Below are 23,616 nucleotides of genomic sequence, written 5' to 3' on the forward strand. Positions count from 1 at the left end.
CACAAAGCAAAATCACCATCATATAAAAATGTATTAAATTATGAATAAGGAAAAAAAAAACCTTACACATTACTTAGAGTCCAAAAGAGTTTATCTATCATAACACATGGTTCAGATTTTTGACATCCTTCAATTAACAATCAAATGTGTATCTTTTTTCTTCATAAATCACTTTCACAACTGGATCGTTTAATATTCTAGATGCTCAAAACATTCCAGTTTTACACATACCAGAACTGAAAGATGAACAAGATATCTGGACTCCAGGTCTGGATCTCTCAGTAAATTTCACTGGGCGATCTCTAAAGATAAAAATAAGGTGTTTTTATGTTTCATCATGTTTAGCTAATGGGCCAGAATGTTAGCGCACTACTGGATATTGATCAATTTAGCATCAATATTATAGAAAAAACAAAAGGAACGTGGTCAATAAGTACTATTCTCATCAATTAGGTTAAAAATGCATTTAACCTTGAAAATATACTTTATGATATCAGTATTACTATGGTTTTATTAACCATAATACTTACTACTACCATTATGAGAAATCTTACCAAAGTAAGAAAAGAAACAAATTAAAATTCTACCAAAATTTTCTATATAAATTGTCTCTTCAACATTAATGTCAAAAAAATTTTGACTGGGCGCAGTGGCTCACGCCTGTAATCCCAGCACTTTGGGAGGACGAGGTCAGGAGATCGAGACTATCCTGGCTAACATGGTGAAACCCTGTCTCTACTAAAAATACAAAAAATTAGCCGGGCATAGTGGCAGGTGCCTGTAGTCCCAGCTGCTCGGGAGGCTGATGCAGGAGAATGGCATGAACCCGGAAGGCGGAGCTTGCAGTGAGCCAAGATCATGCCACTGCACTCCAGCCTGGGTAACAGAGGGAGACTCTGTCTCAAAAAAAAAAAAAATTTATCCTAAAATCTCTTAACAACCTATTGATGTAGGTATGGATATGTATACACAAATACACATACACATATGTAAATATACATATTTAAATACATGGACTATTAAGAATCAAGGCAATAGATAAAAAATTAACACACTTAATTTTTCACAAAATTTCTAAACTTACCTAAACTTCATTGTTTTTACATGCCATTGCCAGAAACAGATTGTTCCATCAGCACCAGTAGAAGTGAGGTATCTGTTTGTGCCTTTAGTTGATGGACAAAACTTAAAAAAAAAAAATTCTGATTCAAATAAAAAGTTTTAATGTTCAGCCTAACATCAAACACAGAGTATTTTAAAATTGCAATCATTTAACAAATATAATTTCAATAAATTCAGCTAAAAATTTTTGTTTCAAGTGACTATTTAACTTTCCTAGATTAATAAATACCTTATAAAAAATTTAAAATACCAAAAAACTATAGGAAAAGTAACTGAACTTAGGATAAAATGTTTTAGTTATAAAAAAATTACTTTTAAATTATTTAACATTACACTTTAAGATTTTTAATCACTTTCAGTGGAGAATAAACTCACAAGCGCATTACTACTTAAAACTTTACAAATGTGCTATATATACACTTATAGAAACAACTGGAATTTTTTAGTTCAGATGGGCAGAGGATTAGAAGTAAATCTAAAAACACTTGGGAGGTTAATATCCAAGTATTTGGTTTTATTATTTATTTCACTTTAAAATCCAGTTCCATTCAACGAAGTATATAATTTTGTCCTTTTTAGATGTAAGCCATTTGTTTCCATAAATAATGTAAAATAGGTCAAACTGTTATTCGTATCATATCATTGTGGGAAAATGGAGATCAAGTTAAAAAAAAAACTTAAGTTATCAATACAGAGGACTACTACTATGTTAGAAGGATCAAAGCCTTTATCATGTGGGCTTCTCAGGCTCTTACTCTCAGTATTTTACATATCCTCAGAAAAGAATCACAGAAAAGGGAAAAGAACAACTGAGCTCCTGATGTCTGGGACACAGGAAAAAGCTGAAAATTGGACAAGAGTTTCTGGCATGTCAGTGAGTTTTTAAAATCCCAAATGAAGATAATTAAACATTTCCATTGAGATGATGACTAAGGATTAAGATATATAGGGTTTGAATACATTTTGAATGCAAATCAAAAGAAAATTATCATTATCGAATAATTTACTTAGCTTCTTTGGAAGCACAGAACTTCTAAAGACAACAGAGCTGAATTCAAACAAAAATTACTCATTAATATTATCCATTAATAACTGATGTGCAGTAAAGAAACCAGGACTCATGCCTATATAGTCCTCCGTTGGTATCATTCAGATATTGCTTCCAGGACCTCCCATAGATACTAAAATCAGCAGATGCTCAAGTCCCTCATATAAAATGGTATGGTATTTGAAGATAACATATGTACATCCTCCTGTATACTTTAAATCATCTCTAGATTACTGATAATACCTAATACAATGTAAATGCTGTAGTAATTTGTTGTTATACTATATTACTTAAGGGATAACGACAAGAAAAAAATCTGTACATGTTCACTACGAATGTTAATTTTTTTCAAATGACTTTTGTTCCTCAGTTGGTTGAAGCCACAGATGCAGAATCTATGGATACAAAGGGTAAACTGTATTTTCATTTCTGAGATTGAGAAATTTGCATTAAAAAAGCTTAATCTGGCTGGGTGCGGTGGCTCACACCTGTCATCTCAGCACTTTGGGAGGCCGAGGCAGGCAGATCACCTGAGGTCGGGAGTTCGAGACCAGACTGGCCGATATGGCAAAACCCCGTCTCTATTAAAAGTAAAAAAATTAGCTGGGCATGGTGGCACATGACTGTAATCCCAGCTACTCAGGAGGCTGACGTATGAGAATCGCTTGAAGCCAGAAGGCAGAGGTTGCAGTGAGCTGAGACCGTACCACCACACTCCAGCCTGGGCTACACAGCAAGACTCTGTCTCAACAACAACAACAACAAAAGCTTACTCTAAAATCTACAGTAATAAAACTACAGCAGTAATCCACAAATTATGGCCAACACACCAAATTCAGCTTGTTGCCTGTTTCTGTAAATATAGTGTTATTGGAACACAATTGTCTTACACTGTCTATGGCTGCTTTTGCACTATGGGAACAGAGCTGAGCAGTTGTGACAGAGATTGTATGACATGCTAAGGCTAGATATTTACTATCTGGCCTGTATATTTGCTGATCTCAGATCTACAGGAATTAGACAATTAAATATGAAATAGTATAATTTTATAAAGTGAAGAAATATTGAAACCTTTATCTCCATTGCATTTAAATTGCTTCATCTATCACAAAGGGGGACCTAGCCCATTAATGTGCCTTAATAGAATTGTTTTAAATGAGAAATCATGTTACGGATTATTTAATAAAAAAAATCATGTTATGGATTGTTTAATAAAATCATGTTATGGATTGTTTAACAGAATTGTTTTAAATGAGAAATCATGTTACGGATTGTTTAATACATACCTATTGTACAAAACTTAGGAAATGTGGAAAAACAGAAAAAAAGTAACATGTAATTCTGCCATTCAGTGGTAACCACTATTAGCATCATACCATTTTAACTAAATTTTGTTAAAAAAATACAAAACGTGGGAGAATAATGTATCACTGATGTTAATAAAGTCAATACACAAATAGTAAAGAACATATAAAGAATACCAAAAGATGACTATTACTACAGACAAAAAAATGAAACAGAAGGGAAGATACAGAGTTGCTGTGCACACAGTGGAGGGGGTGGGGGGGCAGTGGTTTACAATTTTAATCAGAGAAATAAGGTGGTCAGAGAAGGTCTCCCTGAGAAGGTGACATGTGCACAAAGCACACAGAAACTGAGAAAACAAACTATGTGAATATCCAGGGAAGACCACTCCAGAGACAGGAAAGAGTAAGAGCAAAGGCAGCCATGTACCTAGAATGTTCAAGAAAAGCAAAGGGGCCAGCAGTTAGGCAGAGTGAAAAAGGCAAACAAACATGCAGTAGATGAGATTGAAGAGCGCCAAGGAGGCTGAGAATACAGAGCACTGTGGGTCACTGTGAAGACTTCAGCTTTAACTCTGAGATTGGAAGCTATTGATGGTCCTGAGCACCACTGACATGATTTAACTGCCATTTAAAAATAACTCTGTCTGTTAAACTGAGAGACTAAACTGGGGCAGGGGAAAGGGAATGGAAGATGCAGGCAGATCGGTTAAAAGTCTATTTCAATAATCTAGACCACAGGTGATAGTGCCTTAAAACAGGATAGCAATAATAGAGGTCATGAGAATTTGCCAGATTCTAGATACAGTTTGATGGTAGAACCAACATGATTTGCTGACAAGTTAGATACAAAGTATAAGAGCAAGATAAAAGGGATGATCTACTCTGAGCAGTTGAAAGCACGGTATTGCCATTTGTTTGGATGAAAAGGCTTGGGGAGAAGATTTAAGGAAGATAAATTAGTTCAATAATGAATATAATGAGTTTGAAATACCTAGTAGACATCCATGCCAAGACAAGACAAGACATGCCAAGAAGATACTTGCATAAACAAGTATGGATCTAAAAGATAGATCCTAAATGGAGATGGAAGTTTGAGAATCATCAGTTTACAGATGAAATTCAAAACCATGAGATGACTAAGAGAAAGAGTACGATAGAGAGGTCTACAGATCTCTAAGGCACTACAATATGTAAAAGAAATGAGAAAATAAACTGGCAAATGAAACTATGAAAAAAACAACAGTATCATAAATATTTTTCATTATTTAGTAGTCCCTCCTTATCTGCAGAGGACACATATCAAGACCTCCAGTGGATGCCTGAAACCTTGAATAGTACCAAGCCCTAAGTTTTTTCCTGTGCCTACATACCTATAAGCTTAATTTATAAGTTAGGCACAGTAGGAAATTAACAAATAATACCTAATAATAATGTTATAAAATTATAACAATATACTATAATAAAAGTTATATGAATGTGGTCTCTTTCCCAAAGTATGTCACTGCACTGCATTCACCTATTTTCAAACCATGGCTGACAGTGAGTAATTGAAACCTTGGAACGCCAAACCACAGATAAGGGGGACTACTATAATCAAATGATTTTTTTCAATGGCATATGACAGTATGTCCAAATTCCAGAAATAATCAGTCAGATATGACAGTGAGATCACAAGTAACTGATAATCTCCCAAATCAAAATGCATGAAATAATTTCAAATAATCAAAATGTTGACAAGAATTTTTTCAAATTCAACACACACTGAACCCAATTCTTGCTAGCTCCCCATAAAAAGATGATATATTATTTAAATAACACAAAAAAATGGCACTTATTATTTCCTAAAGAATAAACAAAAGTAAATGGGAGTAATTATCTCCTCCAAAAGTGGTCTCTTTCTCCAAAGTGTAAAAATTTTAAGATTCCTCTGTTTTGCTCTCAACACAAAGAAGAGGACAAAAGTTCAGCTTCATTAATTTTATTAAATAAAAAATATTTTAAGTTATCCATGACTTTCACTACCAACAGCTGGTAAAACCACTATGTGGACAAGTATTAAAAGAAGCCAACATATTCTACATTAAAAATCAAATTGAGGCTTAGTACAGTGGCTCACATGCCTGTAATCCCAGCAATTTGGGAAGCCAAAGCCAGAGGATTGCGCTTGAGTCCAGGAGTTTGAGACCAGCCTGGGCAACATGTCGAATCCCTGTCTCTACAAAAAATACAAAATTTAGCCAGATGTGGTGGCACATGCCAGTAGTCCCAGCTATTCAGGAGGTGGAGGTGGGAAGATCACTTGAACCTGGGGTGGAGGTTGCAGTGAGCCAAGATCCCACCACTGTACTCCAGCGTGCATGACAACAAAACAAAACAAAACAAAACAAATCAAATTGAAACAAAAAATCACTGAAACTAAGAATAAAAATGTCCCTCACATTAACCTAAACACAGACACACATATACTAAATCTGACTGGCAAATATCTTGCATTAAATATTAATACAAGGTATGCTAATATTCAAGTTAGAACCTGTTTATAATCTTTTTTTTATTAACTATACTTTAACTTTTAGGATACATGTGCACAACATGCAGGTTAGTTACATATGTATACATGTGCCATGTTGGTGTGCTGCACCCATTAACTCGTCATTTAACATTAGGTACATCTCCGACTGCTATCCCTCCCTCCTCCCCCACCCCATAACAGGCCTTGGTGTGTGATGTTCCCCTTCCTGTGTCCATGTGTTCTCATTGTTCAATTCCCACCTATGAGTGAGGACATACGGTGTTCAGTTTTCTGTCCTTGCCATAGTTTGCTGAGAATGATGGTTTCCAGCTTCATCCATGTCCCTACAAAGGACATGAACTCATCGTTTATTTTATGGCTGCATAGTATTCCATGGTGTATATGTGCCACATTTTCTTAATCCAGTCTATCATTGTTGGACATTTGGGTTGGTTCCAAGTCTTTGCTATTGTGAATAGTACTGCAATAAACATATGTGTGCATGTGTCTTTAGAGCAGCATGATTTATAATCCTTTGGGTATATATCCAGTAATGGGATTGCTGGGTCAAATGGTATTTCTAGTTCCAGATGCCTGAAGAATCGCCACACTGCCTTCCACAATGGTTGAACTAGTTTACATTCCCACCAACAGTGTAAAAGTGTTCCTATTTCTCCACATCCTATCCAGCACCTGTTGTTTCCTGACTTTTTAATGATCGCCATTCTAACAGGTGTGAGATGGTGTCTCATTCTGGTTTTGATTTGCATTTCTCTGATGGCCAGTGATGATGAACATTTTTTTCATGTGTCTGTTGGCTGCATAAATGTCTTCTTTGGAGAAGTGTCTGCTCATATCCTTTGCCCACTTGTTGATGAGGTTGCTTTTTTCTTGTAAATTTGTTTGAGTTCATTGTAGATTCTGGATATTAGCCCTTTGTCAGATGTGTAGGTTGCAAAAATTTTCTCCCATTCTGTAGGTTGCCTGTTCACTCTGATGGTAGTTTCTTTTGCTATGCAGAAGCTCTTTAGTTTAGTTAGATCCCATTTGTCAATTTTGACTTTTGTTGCCACTGCTTTTGGTGTTTTAGACATGAAGTCCTTGCCCATGCCTATGTCCTGAATGGTATTGCCTAGGTTTTCTTCTAGGGTTTTTATGGTTTCAGGTCTAACACGTAAGTCTTTAATCCATCTTGAATTAATTTTTGTATAAGGTGTAAGGAAAGGATCCAGTTTCAGTTTTCTACATATGGCTAGCCAGTTTTCACAGCAACATTTATTAAATAGGGAATCCTTTCCCCATTTCTTGTTTTTGTCAGGTTTGTCAAAGATCAGATGGTTGTAGATATGCAGCATTATTTCTAAGGGCTCTGTTCTGTTCCATTGGTCTATATCTGTTTTGGTACCAGTACCATGCTGTTTTGGTTATTGTAGCCTTGTAGTATAGTTTGAAGTCAGGTAGCGTGATGCCTCCAGCTTTGTTCTTTTGGCTTAGGATTGACTTGGCAAAGCGGGCTCTTTTTTGGTTCCACATGAACTTTAAAGTAGTTTTTTCCAATTCTGTGAAGAAAGTTATTGGTAGCTTGATGGGGATGGCATTGAATCTACAAATTACTTTGGGCAGTAGGACCATTTTCGTGATATTGATTCTTCCTACCCATGAGCATGGAATGTTCTTCCATTTGTTTGTATCCTCTTTTATTTCATTGAACAGTGGTTTGCAGTTCTCCTTGAAGACGTCCTTCACGTCCCTTGTGAGTTGGATTCCTAGGCATTTTATTCTCTTTGAAGCAATTGTGAATGGGAGTTCACTCATGATTTGGCTCTCTGTCTGTTACTGGTGTATAGGAATGCTTGTGATTTTTGCACATTGATTTTGTATCCTGAGACTTTGCTGAAGTTGCTTATCAGCTTAAGATTTTGGGCTGAGATGATGGAGTTGTCTAAATATACAATCATGTCATCTGCAAACAGGGACAATTTGACTTCCTCTTTTCCTAATTGAATACCCTTTATTTCCTTCTCCTGCCTGATTGCCCTGGCCAGAACTTCCATCACTATGTTGAATAGGAGTGGTGACAGAGGGCATCCCTGTCTTGTGCCAGTTTCCAAAGGGAATGCTTCCAATTTTTGCCCATTCAGTGTGATATTGGCTGTGGGTTTGTCATAGATAGCTCTTATTATTTGAGATACGTTCCATCAATACCTAATTTATTGAGAGTTTTTAGCATGAAGGGCTGTTGAATTTTGTCGAAGGCCTTTTCTGCATCTATTGAGATAATCATGTGGTTTTTGTCTTTGGTTGTGTTTATATGATGGATTACGTTTATTGATTTGTGTATACTGAACCAGCCGTGTATCCCAGGGATGAAGCCAACTTGATCGTGATGGATAAGCTTTTTGATGTGCTGCTGGATTCGGTTTGCCAGTATTTTATTGAGGATTTTTGCATCGATGTTCATCAGGGATATTGGTCTAAAATTCTCTTTTTTTGTTATGTCTCTGCCAGGCTTTGGTATCAGGATGATACTGGCCTCATAAAATGAGTTAGGGAGGATTCCCTCTTTTTCTATTAATTAGAATAGTTTCAGAAGGAATGGTACCAGCTCCTCCTTGTACCTCTGGTAGAATTCGGCTGTGAATCCACCTGGTCCTGGACTTTTTTTGGTTGGTAAGCTATTAATTATTGCCTCAATTTCAGAGCCTGTTATTGGTCTATTCGGAGATTTAACTTCTTCCTGGTTTAGTCTTGGGAGGGTGTATGTGTTGAGGAATTTATCCATTTCTTCTAGATTTTCTAGTTTATTTGCATAGAGGTGTTTATGGTATTCTCTCATGGTAGAACCCGTTTATATTCTAACAGGAAAGAGTGTGCTCTTAAGGCATTTACAAATACAAATATCTTACTCTATTTATAGAACTTTTTAAATCATCTTTTTACTTATTTATTAAAAAAGATAATTATATGAAAAAGGAACTTAAAAAAATACCTTGCTGCAGGGTAGGAGCAAAGTCCAGAAGAGAGCATTTTTCTCTTGTTATTCTTTGGGCTATTATCTATACATAATATAACATGAAATCAGAGAATTCTCACCTTTATTACATATGTTCAAGCTAAATTTCATCACTTTTCTTACCTGTATGGAAGTAATAGAAGCTGAATGGCCCTGAAGGACTGCAACAGGTGCACAAGTTCGAAGACACCATACTCTTACTACCTTATCACAGCTGCCTGCGGCAATAAGAGTGTTTTCATAGTTAACAGCCATGTCAGAAATTTCAGCAGAGTGTCCACGAAGTGTAGCAAGAAGGCGTCCATCATCTGTAGCCCAAATTTTTACTAAACAGTCATCTGAACCCTATAGTAACAAAGGACAATAGGTTTATAATGAAGCAGAAATTCACCACAATCCCCCCACCCAAAAAATAGCCAAAAAGAAGATTTTATTAAATTACTTCTAAGCCTTTACTTTCTGGTCTCCTCTCTACATATAATAGGCATCCAGTAGCAAGTATAAATGATGTCCAAATGATAGCAATAACAAAGCATTGTCCAAAGTGACAATGGCATTTATGAAGAACTTTTCAAAATTACCACCAATCCTGACAACGCAAAATATTTTAAACTCACTTTTTAGTGATTTGGCATTAAGTATTTTTACCATCATTTCTTTCTTTAGGCTTGACAGCCTTTTTTCTAAATTATTTAAATATTTTTTCCACAAATTATTCAGAATTTAACCTGAAGTCTACATGCATTTCTCAGTAAACATGAGGCTACCCATTAATGATAATTTCTGGTAAAAATATATTAAACTTCCTTTTGAGAATTTCAGAACAGTGAACAGTAAAAAGCAATTCTACTCTACTATGGTAGAGAAGTTACTTAACAATTATCTATTTATTAAAATATAGCATTCGTCATCCTCATCATGATCACTAACATCCAAATACTTATGTGACGCATTTAGAGCCATTAAGTCACTGATGGAAGAGTCCAAAATAAACTCTAAGGTGTAATAACTTCCTGAATAACTTTCCCGAATAACTTCCACTTCATTCGTTGTAGCATACAAATATAAAAATAAAATTATGCTATTACCCACACTTCTGTGTTAATACTAAAGCAATGAGATTAAGCTTTCTTTTGGAAATACTGGTGTACTACAATTTTGTACTCAAAAGCATACAGTATTATCTGCTTAATAAAAATTCAGCTTAAAAAATAACCAGTACTAAAACCAAAAAAAAAAGATGTAAAAAATAGCTATAATCTTCATCACGGTGTAGTTCAACTATCTAATAAAAAAAGTGATGAAATCATTATTTAGGCAAACTGGCAGCAATTATACTAAGTGATACATTAACAAACATTTAATAAATGTTTCTTAAAATTGAATGAAATGAAATTGAGTACACTTGTTTCACATAAATTAACCACTTCTAGAATATAAGGTCTTCTGAAGATTTAACTTTTTTAAATTACACTTCCAAGAAGACAGTAAACATTTTTGTTCACTCGTTTACTTATATAAAATGAGAAAATTTTTTGAATTTCCACTCATCTTTTTCTGCACCCATACATCCAAAAAAAGTGAACTGCTTACAAAGCACAATGCAATGCCATGCAGTCTGACTTCAATTGTTGTAATTCCATATATACCATATTATAAATTTTACACTCACTGTAAAAATTCTTCTCCCACTTCGGTCAAATGCTACACAGTAGACTGATGACAAGTGCCCCAGAATTCTCTTATGCATCTTAATGTGCTGGTAAGCAGATGAAGGGAAAATATGACCAAAGCGACTACATCCGGTTAATTGCCTGGCAGAGGTGATATTCACTGAAAAAAATAAGAAATTAACTTAAAACTTAGAAGTGAAACTGATTTCATGAAATTAAGTCATAAATATTAAGATGAGACAAAACAGAGTACATATATTATAGCAATTCTGCCCTGTGAGAAGTCTAAATTCCCTTACATAGTTCATGATTTTATGAACTCCAGTTTACTACAAGAAAGCACCAAGAATACTCTTCCATTAAATCCCAAGGGTCTCATATTCTGCTTGGCTTACTGTGGTTTCTCAAGCACCTTCTCATTTTGCCTTTCTTGGTACGCTATAGTCAAAGAGACTGTCATTTTAAATATATAGGTAAATCTTTCTATAACATGAAGAAATTTTAGAATAAAACTGAACTTGGTTAAGTATATTCCTCTAAAAAATTATACAGGAATTTCATAAATTCTTGTCCTACCTCCTCACACCTATCCACCATATGTATGACTGCCCCTAAAATTTCAAGAGTAATACAAGTAAAAAACAAACTATACAGTAAAAAGATAAGGAATCTATGATGTTACAAATATTTTAGTTGCAAACAACCTAGGTTTGTCTATGGGTTCTTTCCTTTTGGTTTCTGAATTTAGAGCCTCTCCCTCTAGTTAACAATGAACTTTAAAGGCTTCATCTCCTATGAAGTCATTTTAGGTCCTATCTCATTTTTTTTTCTTGTTTGCTTTGCCTTGTTCTCCATTTTCTTAAAAAAAAAATGCCATAATATAGCATAAGTCTACACAATTCTTCTCCAAATACCACGTGGATTCTGCTCATAGCTAAAAAACAAATCTTGATCTCTATGTAAAAATTTACAGCCACCCACTTGCCCTGTGAACTCCTTCATCTTCCCTTATACACTAAAAGTGCTTAACACCCCACACAATATATTTTAATCAAAACATAGTCTCCCTATAACTTCAAAGGTCACCTTGAGGCAAAGTGACATTTTACCACACTGCATAAATAATATAGTATAAAATGAAAATAGCTTCATGTTCAAGCAGGGCAAGATTAAAGCAAGAACTGAGTTCTAGCTAGATTAGTATGATTAGAACCATGCCACAATCAAAAATATGAAATCTTTCAACATCTCACAATTTTAAGAGCAATGAAGTCTTTCTTTCAGGCAAAGGCAGATCCACTGGCCATTTTAACTGACAAAATGACAAAAAATGAATAATGAATAGCAAAATCAGTGACATGTTGTATATAAACAATTAGAACACATAAGAGACCTGAGTAGTTATGTAATACTGCAAGATGCTGAGTAAATAATGGGAGGAACTGCATGAGCATCAGTATCAGGCAAGAGGATTTCTTTTTGGCAGGTGTTCCCATCTCAACCACAAGAAAATCCCATGACTCCAAGATAGGAAGGACTGGTACCCTAATTTGGGACTTCAGAAATCTTCCTTCTCCAATGAAACATTTCTTACTGCTCTGAGTTCCTTAAAACAATCAACCATTACTTCTGCTTGGCTTTTGTCTCTTCATACTTTGCAGGTAGACGCAGGGGAGAAAGGTTACTTTAAGGCAGGGCTTCTCAACCTTGAAACTATTGATACTCTCCATTGAATGATTCTTTGCTGTGGGGACTTTCCACTGTAGGGTGTTTTGCAGCATCCCTAGCCTGTCCCCACTAGATGCTAGTAGGATCCCCCCCACACTAAGTTGTGACAAACAAAAATATCTCCAGATGTTGTCTAGGGTAAGAAGCTGCCCCAGATTAAAATCACTGCTTGCAGTATAAAAGCCAAAAACATAATTACCAATAGAAGGGGGAAAAAAAAACCAGAAAAGCAATTTTGAGAAGGAGAGCTGCAGGAGATAGAAAGCAAATCCATGAACACGGGATATCTTTCCATTTATTTGAATCTTCAATTTCTTTCATCAATGTTTTATAGTTTTCACTATACAGCTCTTTCACCTATACTTAAATTTACTCCAAAGTACTTTCTTAGATCCTATCGTAAATGGAACTGTTTCCTTGAGTTATTTGGATAGTTCATTGTTAGAGTATAGAAACAATGTAGATTGTCAAGTTCATTTTGTAATCTGCAACATTACTCAATTTGTATATCAGTTATAAGAGGGGTCTTTTGGTGGATTTTTAGGGTTTTCTATATATAAGACCATGTCATCAGAAAACAGAAAATTTCACTCCTTCTTTTACTATATTGATGTATTTTGTTTCTTTCATTTTCATTCATTTCTTTCATTTCCTGGCCTAAATGCACTGGCTCAGACTTCCTGTACTATACTGAATATAAGTGATGAGAATGGGCATCTTTTTATTAGAGACGGGGTTTCAACATGTTAGTCACGCTGGTCTTGAACTCCTGACTTCAGATGATTCGCCCACCTCAGCCTCCCAAAGTGCTGGTATTACAAGCATGAGTCGTGTGCCCAGCCGAGATACATTCCTTCTATACCTCTTATGTTGAGATTTTATCATGAATACATGTTGAATTTTGTCAAATACTATTTCTGCTTCTATTGAAATGATCATGCAGGTTTGGTGATCCACCCACCTTGGCCTCCCAAAGTGCTGGGATTACAGGCATGAGCCACTGCACCCAGCCTTTTGCATCTATTCTCAAAAGGGATATTGGCCTTTAGTTTCCCTGTAGTAACGCTGCCTGAATTTGGTATCAGGGTAATGCTGACCTCAGAAAATGAATTTGAAAGTATTCTCTCCTCTTCAATTTTTTGGAAGAGTTTCAAAAACATTAGTGTAAGTTCTGCTTTAAATGTTTGGTAGAATTCAACAGAAAAGCCATTTGGTCCTAAGCTTTTCTTTGATGGAAGACTTTTTATTACCGACTCACTCTCATTACTTATTTGTCTGTTCAGTTTCCACTTTTATCTCTGATTCTGAGTCTTTTCTTTTGTTTTTTTTTCCTAAGTCTACCTAAAAATTTGTCAATATTGTTTACCTTTTCAACAAACCAACTTTAAGATTTGTTAGTCTTTTCTGTTGTTTTTCAAGTCTCTATCTTATTTCTGCTCCGATCTTCCTTATTCTTTCCTTCTGCTAAGGTTGGGCATACTTTGTTCATCTTTTTCTAGTTCCTTGAGGTTCAATGTTAATATTTTCTATCTTTTTTAATGTTTATTGCTATAAACTTACCTCTCACGACTGTTTTTGCTGCATCCCATAAGTTTTGGTATGTTGTGTTTCCATTTTCATTTGCCTCAATTTCCCTTTTAATTTATTCTTTGACTCATGGTTTTTCAAAAGTATGTTGCTTAATTTGCATACATCTGTGAGCCTTCCAAGATTACTCCTGTTATTTTTAGTCTCATGCCATTCTGATTAGAAAAGATGCTTAATATGATTTCAATCTTCTTAAATTTGTTAAGACTTACTTTGTGACCTAAAATATGATCTATCCTGGAGAATATTCCACATGTACTTGAGCTGAAATGTTCTATAAATGTCTATTAGGACCAATTAGTCTGAAATGTGGTTTAAGTACAATGTTTCCTTATTGATTCTCTGTCTACATAATCTGTCCAATGTTGAAAGTGAGGTATTGAAGTCTCCTGTTATTGTACTGCAGTTGCAGTGTCTCTCTCTCTCTCTCTTCCTCCCTCCCTCCCTCCCTTCAGTTTTTATTATATATGCCTTGTATATTTAGGTGCTCCAATGTTGGGTGCATATATATTTACAACTGCCAAACTTCTTGATGAACTAACATCTCTATCATTACGTATGACATTTTTTGTCACTATTCACTTTTTAAAGTCTCTTATATCTGATATAAACAAAACTACTCCTGTTCTCTTTTGGATTCCATTTGTACGGAATATATTTTCCATCTCTCCATTTTCAGTCTATGGGTGTCCTTAGAGATGATGAGAGTCTCCCATAGGCAGCATATTATTGGGTCATGGCTATTCATCCATTCAGCGCTCAATGTCAAAAATGTCCATTCTACCCAACGACATTTACAGATCTAATGCAATCTCTATGAAAATTTCAATGAAATTTTTCACATAAATAGAAAAAAATCCTGAAATTCAAGTGAAACCAGAAAAGACCCCAAACAGCTAAAACACTCTTGTACAAAAACAATGAAGCTAGAGGCATCATACTCCCTGATTTTAAAATGTATGATAAAGCTTATTTAATAGAAACAGCATGATACTGACATAGAAACAGACACATCAACCAAGGGAACAGGATATAAAGTCCAGAAATTAACCCAAGCATTTAAAATAAAACAATATTCAACATAGATTCCAAGAACACACAATGGGGAAAGGACAGTTTCTTCAATAAGTGGTGCTGGGAAACTGGATATCTACATGCAAAAGAATGAAATTGAACCCTATTCTCATAACATGTACAAAAACCAACTCAAAATGAATTAAAGATTTAAACAGAAGATCTCAAACAGTAAAGTTACTAGAAGAAAACATAAGGGAAAAGCTTCAGAACATTGTTCTGGCCAATGATTTCTTGGGTAGGACTCCAAACACAGGCAACAAAATCACAAATAGACAAATTGGATAGTATCAAACTAAAAAGCTTCTGTACAGCAAAGGAAACACTTAGCAGACAGATGATAAAACTCACAGATTGGGAGAAAATACCTGCATACCATCTATCTGATAAGGAGTTAATATCTAAAATATACAAGAAACTCAACAGCAAAAAAAATATAATTAAAAAATGGGCAAAAGATCTGAACAAGCATTTCTCAAAAGAAGACATACAAATGGCCAATGGATATATGAAAAAATGCACAACATCTCCAGTCATCAGGGACATGCAAATTAAAGGAACAATGATATATCACTTCACACCTGTTAGAATGGGTATTATCAAAAAGACAAATACTAATCTGTGTTGGTAAGGGTATAGAGAAAAGGAAACGTCTTGCATACTGTTGGCAGCAATGTAAATTGAAACATTTTGGAAAATAGTATGGTGGTCCCTCAAGAAATTGAAAATGGAACTACCATATGATCCAGTAATCCTACTTCTGGATATATATCCAAAGGGATTGAAATCAATGTCAAAGAGATGTCTGCACTCTCATGTTAATTGCAGCATTAGACACAATAGCCAAGATATGGTAGCAATCTAAGTGTCCATCAGATGAATGAATCAATGTGTTTTATACACACACACACACACACACACACACACACACGTGCGTGCGTGCCAAAACCATTAAGTCTTATAAAGGAAAAAAATTGGAAATTATGCCATTCACAACAACTTGGATGAAATTGGAAGACATTATGCTAAGTGGAATAAGCCAAGCACAGAAAAACAAATACTGTTTGATATCATTTATGTAGAAGCTAAAAAAGTTGATCTCACAAAAACAGAGTAGAAAGGTAGTTACCAGAGGATACAAGGAAAGGAGAGGGGTGAGGAAAGGGGAGATGCTGATCAAAGGGCACAAAGTTTCAGTTAGACTGGAGCAATAAGTTTTGAGATCTACTGTACTACATGGTGACCACAGTTAATAATAATAAAATGTGTATTTCAAAATTGCTAAAAGAATAGATTTGTAATGTTCTCACCACAAGAAAATGTTGGTAAGGTGATGGATATGCTAATTAGTTTGGTTTAATCTTTCTGTAATGTATACATAGATCAAAACATGACATTGTACACCTTGAATATACAAAATTATTTGCCAATAAAAATGAATAAATGAATGAAACAAACAAAAAGAGAAGGACAGCAAGAGCCAGAGAAAGAGAGGGGGAAAAGTAAATAACTACCAGAAAGAAAATCCACTCATTCATCTAACAGATATCTGAGTTCCTTAATGGCCAAAGAAACACAGCTAAGTACATAAACAAAATATGTTTTTTTAACTATTTTGTTATTCATAGAAATTCATGGGCTATGTATGCAATTTTGTTACATGCAAAGATTGCATAGTGGTCAAGGCAGGGTTTTTAGGGCATACAACACCCAAATATGATACACTGTACTCATTAAGTAATTTCTCAACATCCATTTCCCTCCCACGGCCTCACCCTTCTAAGTCTCCATTGTCTACCATTCCACTCTCTACATCCAGATGTACACATTTTGTAGCACCCACTTATGAGTTCAAGAGAACATGTGATATTTGACTTTCTGCACCTGGCTTGTCTCACTTAAGATAATGACCTCCAGTTCCATCCGTATTGCTGCAAATAACATGACTTCATTTTTTTTATGGCTGAATAGTAATTGATTATGTATATATAGCACATTTTCCTTTTTTATGCTTTTTAATTTATTCATTTTTATTTAAGTATTATTATTATTATTTTATTATTATTATTATTATTTTAAACATGATCTTGCTTTGTTGCCCAGGCTGGAATGCAGTGGCACTATCACAGCTCACTGCAGCCAAGACCTCCTGGGCTCAACTGATGCTCCCACCTCAGCCTCCTGAGTTGCTGGGACCACAGGTGCGTGCCACCATGCCCAGCTAATTTTTTGCTGTTGTTTTAGAGATTGGGTCTCTCTATGTTGCCCAGGCTGGTCTTGAATTCCTGGGCTCAAGTGATCCTTTCACATTGGCTTTCCAAAGCATTTTCTTTATCCATTCATCCACTGATGGACACTTAAGTTGATTTCATATCTTTGCTATTGTGAATAGTGCCATTATAAACATACTAGTGCAAGTATCTTTTTGATATAATGATTTATTTTCCTCTGGGGTATATACCCAGTAATGGGTTTGCTGGATTGAATGGACATTCTATTTTTAGTTCTTTGAGAAATCTCCATACTATTTACCACAGAGGCTGTACTTATTTATAATCCTACCAACAGCGTGTTAAGAGTTCTTTTCTGCACAGCCTCACCAACATGTTTTTTAAAATATATATTTTTATTCATAGCCAATCTGACTGAGGTAAGATGATATTTCACTGTGGTTTTAATTTAAATTTCTCTGATAATTAGTGATGTTGAGCATTTTTTCTTTCTTTCCTCCCTCCCTCCCTCCCTCTCGCTCTCTCTCTCTCTCTCTCTTTCTTTCTTTAGATGAAGTATCGCTCTGTCACCCAGGCTGGAGTGCAGTGACACCATATCAGCTCACTGCAACCTCCACCTCCCAGGTTAGGCTCCTGCCTTAGCCTCCCAAGTAGCTGGGATTACAGGTGCCCGCCACCACGCCCAGCTAATTTTTGTATTTTTAGTAGAGACAGAGTTTTGTCATATTGGCCAGGCTGGTCCAAAGTGCTGGGACTATAGGCGTGAATCACCGCGCCTGGCCGAGCATTTTTTCGTATACCTGTTGGCCATCTGCATGTCTTCTTTTGAAAGTATCTATTTATGTCTTTAACCACTTGTTAATGGGATTGTTTCTGAGTTTTGTTGTTGAGTTGAGTTCCTTGTATATTTTGGTTATTAGTCCCCTATCAGATGGATAATTTGCAATTATTTTCTTCAATTCTACACATTCTACAGATTGTCTCTTCACTCTGCTGGTTGCTTCTTTTGTTGTGCACAAGCTTTTTAGTAATTTAGGACTTCAGTAAGTCCCATTTGTCTATTTTTGTTATTGTTGCCTGTGCTTTTCAGGTTTTTTTTTTTTTAGATGGAGTTTCACTCTTGTCACCCAGGCTGGAGTGCAGTGGTGTGATCTTGGCTCACTGCAACCTCTACCTCCTGGGTTCAAGCAATCCTCCTACCTCAGCCTCCCGAGTAGCTGGGATTACAGGTGGCTGCCACCACGTCTGGCTAATTTTTTGTATTTTAAGTAGAGACAGGCTTTCGCCATGTTGGGCAGGCTGGTCTTGAACTCCTGACCTCAGGTGATCTGCCCACCTCAACCTCCCAAAGTGCTGGGATAACAGACATGAGCCACCACACCTGGCCTTGAGTTCTTACTCATAAATTTTTTGCCTAGACCAATGTCCAAAAGAGTTTTTGCTGTTTTCCCTTATTATTTTTATAGTTGTGGGTATTACATTTAAGTTGTTAATTCATCTTGAATTGATTTTTTATATGGTTAGAGATAGGGGTCCAGTTTTATTCTGCTGCATATGAACATTCATTTATCCCAGCACTGTTCATAGAAGAGGGTGTCCTTTTCCCAATGCATGTTCTTGTCAGCTTTGTCAAAGATCAGTTGGCTATAAATATGTAGATTTATTTCTGGGTTCTCTATTCTGTTCCTTTGGTCTGTTTGTCTATTTTTATACCCGTACAATGCTGTTTTGTTTACTAGAACCCTGCAACGTAATTTACATCAGGTAACATGATGTCTCCAGCTTTGTTCTTTTTGCTCAGGACTACTGTGGCTATCTGCACTCTTTCTGGTTCCATATGAATTTTAGGATTTTTTTTTTATTTCTGTGAAAATGATATTGGCATTTTCATGGCGATTACACTGAATCTGTAGGTTGCTTTCAGCAGTAGGATCATTTTAACAATATTGTATTTTACAATCCATGAACACAGGCTATTTTTCTACTTGTTTGTGTCATCTACAATTTCCTAAGTGTTCTGTAGTTTTCTATGTAGAGATCTTTCACCTCCTTGGTTAAATATATTCCTAGATTTTTGGTTTTTTTTGTAGCTATTATTGGCTTCTTGATTTTGTCTTAGCTTGGTCACTTTTGGTGTACAGAAATGCTACTAATTTTCGTACTTTGATTTTGTAACCTGAAACTTTACTGAATTCATTTATCAAATCTAGGAGTCCTTTGGAGGAGTCTTTAGGATTTTCTAGGTATAAGACCATATCATTAGCAAACAGAGATAATTTGACTTCCTCTTTTCCAATTTGGATGCCTTTTATTTCTTCTCTCATCTGACTGCTCTCGCTAGGATTTCCATTACTATGTTGAATAGGAGGAGTGAAAGCAGGCACTCTTGTCTTGCTCCAGTTCTTAGAAGAAATGCTTTCAGCTTTTCCTCATTCAATATGACACTAGCTGTAGGTTTATCATACATGCCCTTTATTATTTTGAGATATGTTCCTTCTATGCCCAATTTGTTGAGGGTTTTTATCAAAAAGGAATGCTGAAGCTGGGCATGGTGGCGCATGCCTATTATCCCAGCACTTTGAGAGGCTGAGGCAGGCAGATCACTTGAGGTCAGGAGTTTGAGACTAGACTGCCAACATAGTGAAACCCCATCTCTACTAAAAATACAAAAAATTAGCCAGATGTGGTGGTATGCACCGTAATCCCAGCTACTCAGGGGGCTGAGGCCGGAGAATCAGTTGAATCCAGGAGGCGGAGGTTGCAGTAAGCCGAGATGGCGCCACTGCACTCCAGCCTGGGCAACAGAGCAAAACTCCATCTCAAATTAAAAAAAAAAAAAAAAAAAAGAATACTGAATTTTAAGAAATGTTTTTTCTGCCATCTACTGAGATGATTATATGGTCTCTTCCTTGATTCTGTTTATGTGATGTATTTCATTTACAGATTTGTAATGTTGAACCATCTTTGCATCTCTGGTATATTATCTTTTAGCTGTGCTGTTAGTTTACTTTTAAAAACCACTTTACAAAAAAAAAGTAAAAATTGAAAAGAAAAAAGTGAAAATATTTACAAGATGGAAAAATCTTAATATTTTAAAATACATATAAAACTAATGAGCTATAAGAACACCATCAACACCCAAAAGATGATTTGGTAAAAAAAAAGTTAACAGATAAGTTACAATATAGGAAATACAAATAATATGCTGACTCACAGAAAAGATACAACTATTTTGCCAGTTATCAAAGAAATTTAAATGAAAATGAGGCATAAATTTACACCTAATAAATTAGCATTTCTAAAAATTCAAAAACCTAATGTTAGCAATTACTACATGAAACTGATATACACCTCCATTTCTAAAAGCACCATACAGTGAGATGATCCCTTAGGAAAATAACTTGGCAATATACTTGAAGAGCCATGAAAACATGCACATCCATTACTCCACCTCTGGTCATCTATCCTGGGGACATAACTGATTAGTAAAAAACAGTTACATATATAAAATATTTAAAGTAGTACTATTTATAAAGCCAGTGAACTAAAAACAACCTACAAGTCCAGTATCAAGGGAATGGTTAAGTATTAAATTATGGAATATTTGATAGACTATTACATAGTAATCAATAATATAAAAAGCAATGTGAAAAAAATTAGGGGTTACACAGCAAAAATATAAAATACAAAATTATGTGTACACTATCAACTATGTAAATTTATGCACAAATGTATGGATAAGGACCATCAAGAAACAAGAGAAATGAAGCCAACTGCTTTGTGTTAAAAGAATGAGGAAATTTTTAAAATTTCACTTAATACTCTTAAAAATACATTTTTATCTTAAACATACATTTTCTATTAGGTTCTTCCCAATAGTAACTAATAGCTATTCAAGAAAAATCTAACATAAGGTATGACATATATCATTAAATGTTCCTTCTCCCAGTTCAGCGGTTTATTTATTCATCTGGCACTGGGAATGATATCTATATATTTTTTCTCAGTGATTGTTAATATAAACAGGTCTTAGTCTCTATACATTAAGAAATAATGTCGGCTCACGCCTGTAATCCTAGCACTTTGGGAGGGTGAGGTGGGCAGATCACCTGAGGTCAGGAGTTCAAGACCAGCCTGACCAACATGGAGAAACCCCGTCTTTACTAAAAATACAAAAATTAGCTGGGCGTGGTGGTGCATGCCTGTAATCCCAGCTACTCTGGAGGCTGAGGCAGGAGAACTCCTTGAACCCGGGAGGTGGAGGTAGCGGTGAGCCGAGATCGCATCATTGTACTCCAGCCTGGGCAACAAGAGCGAAACTCCGTCTCAAAATAAAAAAAAAAGAAACAATGTCAACACTCTCTTTTGTATGTATTCTCCATCTAGCCATTATTTTTTAGCACTGATTCCTGCTTTACTTACTACAGTAGCCTTTATTAGGAACATGTTCCCCAAAAGTTAATGGTTGATAATTGATTATACAGATACAATTGAAAAGTGTTCACTTCTGACCAATTCATGAGTATTTTACTGGGAAGAAGTGGATCTCATTCTTCTAGCATGAATATCACACACTTCCCTGGCAGGAAGAGAATGCTCCAAACCATTTTTCCTTTTCTCTAAAGTAACAGTTTAAAAAATGAACACACACATACACACTTGCACACACACACAAACATACACAGGGCTATCACTGTGTACTATCTAAATGTCTCTATCAAATGCCACTGAGTGAACTGTTTCTTTTTAGTTTTATTATAAGCATGATGCCAGTTTAGAGATGAGCAATTTAACTTCCACTGTAAGTAGAATGAAGTATTAAATGTAAGAAACAACTACAAATAAATGATCAAAAACCCCATACTCCTAGCCTGATGTATTCACTATAATAGTATCATTACATTCCCACTGTTAAACTTTAAAATCTATAATACTTCAAGGTTATGTAATAAGTTTTAGTATATATAATTAGTTACTTTGATTAGTAACTTAATTATTTCAAAAGCACCCTAAAAGTTAAGTAACGTTATCCCAGGCTCTATTTACTAAAAAATTTAACTCCACTATGTCACAAAAGTAAAATGGCAATACACTTCTAAAAACTCATTAAAACAGGGCAATCATCCCAGCACTTTGGGAGGCCAAGGCGGGCGGATCGCGAGGTCAGGAGATCCAGACCACGGTGAAACCCCGTCTCTACTAAAAATACAAAAAATTAGCCAGGCGTGGTGGCAGGTGCCTGTAGTCCCAGCTACTCGAAGAGGCTGAGGCAGGAGAATGGCGGGAACCCGGGAGGCGGAGCTTGCAGTGAGCCGAGATTGCGCCACTACACTCCAGTCTGGGCGACAGAGCGAGACTCCGTCTCAAAAAAAAAAAAAAAAAAAAAAAAAAACAGGGCAATCAATCAACATAATTTTAGTCAGGAAAAAATGTGTGCTTCTTCACCCACTGTTGATAAGAATTTGCAACTTATAAAAAACAATACTTATGACTCCTTTATATTTTGAAAGCTGAGATTACAGTCAGTTTCCAATCATCAACTAACTATAGTTTTTTCTTGAATGGTAATATAAACATGTAAATTGTCTTAAAATATTTGAAGAACTTTCCTTTTGAGAAAAACATTTCTTTAATTTTAATTTAGCAATGTTGAATAATTCACTAGTAGATAAATTAGTCAAATATAGATTTGAATACAATGTATTTGAATACAAAATATTCTATTCAGAATCCATTATGTCTCTTAGATATTTGTATTTAAAATTTCATACTATAAGCTTCTAAATTGTTCTCTAACAAAAGACAAAATGAACTAACTCAATCATAGACCATACTTCTTAAATATTCAAATAATGACAGGATAATAAATTTACTGTATATATTTTACAAACTTATAAAGTCATAAGATCAATAAACAGCCATCAATGGACTTAGCTGCTTTCTTTAAAACATAACATTGGTTTACCTCTTACTAGGAGCTAAAGCACTGTGACAGATCCTGGAGATACTGCTTATAAACAAGTCAAATAGGCCGGGCGCGGTGGCTCACGCCTGTAATCCCAGCACTTTGGGAGGCCAAGAGAGTGGATCACCTGAAGTAGGGAGTTCGAGACCAGCCTGACCAACATGGTGAAACCCCATCTCTACTAAAAATACAAAGTTAGCCAGGCGTGATGGTGCATGCCTGTAATCCTAGCTACTCGGGAGGGTGAGGCAGGAGAATCACTTGAACCTGGGAGGCAGAGGGTGCGGTGAGCCGAGATCACGCCATTGCACTCCAGTCTGGGCAACAAGAGCGAAACTCCATCTCAAAAAAAATAA

At 35.6% G+C, this 23,616-nt stretch overlaps 1 protein-coding gene across 3 annotated transcripts in view; it reads right to left on the reverse strand.

The window, feature by feature from the left end:
• Positions 1 to 23,616, reverse strand: part of BRWD3 (bromodomain and WD repeat domain containing 3) — a 141,507-nt gene that overhangs the window by 64,206 nt on the left and 53,685 nt on the right. For all 3 annotated transcript variants that reach the window (XM_063634255.1, XM_055266825.2, XM_063634256.1), the window contains 4 exons: positions 10,675 to 10,835; positions 9,126 to 9,347; positions 1,085 to 1,185; positions 232 to 302 (listed from right to left, as the gene is read on the reverse strand). In XM_063634255.1, coding sequence (XP_063490325.1) covers positions 232 to 302; positions 1,085 to 1,185; positions 9,126 to 9,347; positions 10,675 to 10,835 — 555 coding nt within the window. The remainder of the gene's footprint in view (positions 1 to 231; positions 303 to 1,084; positions 1,186 to 9,125; positions 9,348 to 10,674; positions 10,836 to 23,616) is intronic.

The sequence above is a fragment of the Symphalangus syndactylus genome, chromosome X (genome assembly GCF_028878055.3).
Source record: "Symphalangus syndactylus isolate Jambi chromosome X, NHGRI_mSymSyn1-v2.1_pri, whole genome shotgun sequence".
In the NCBI taxonomy this organism is placed as follows: domain Eukaryota; kingdom Metazoa; phylum Chordata; class Mammalia; order Primates; family Hylobatidae; genus Symphalangus; species Symphalangus syndactylus.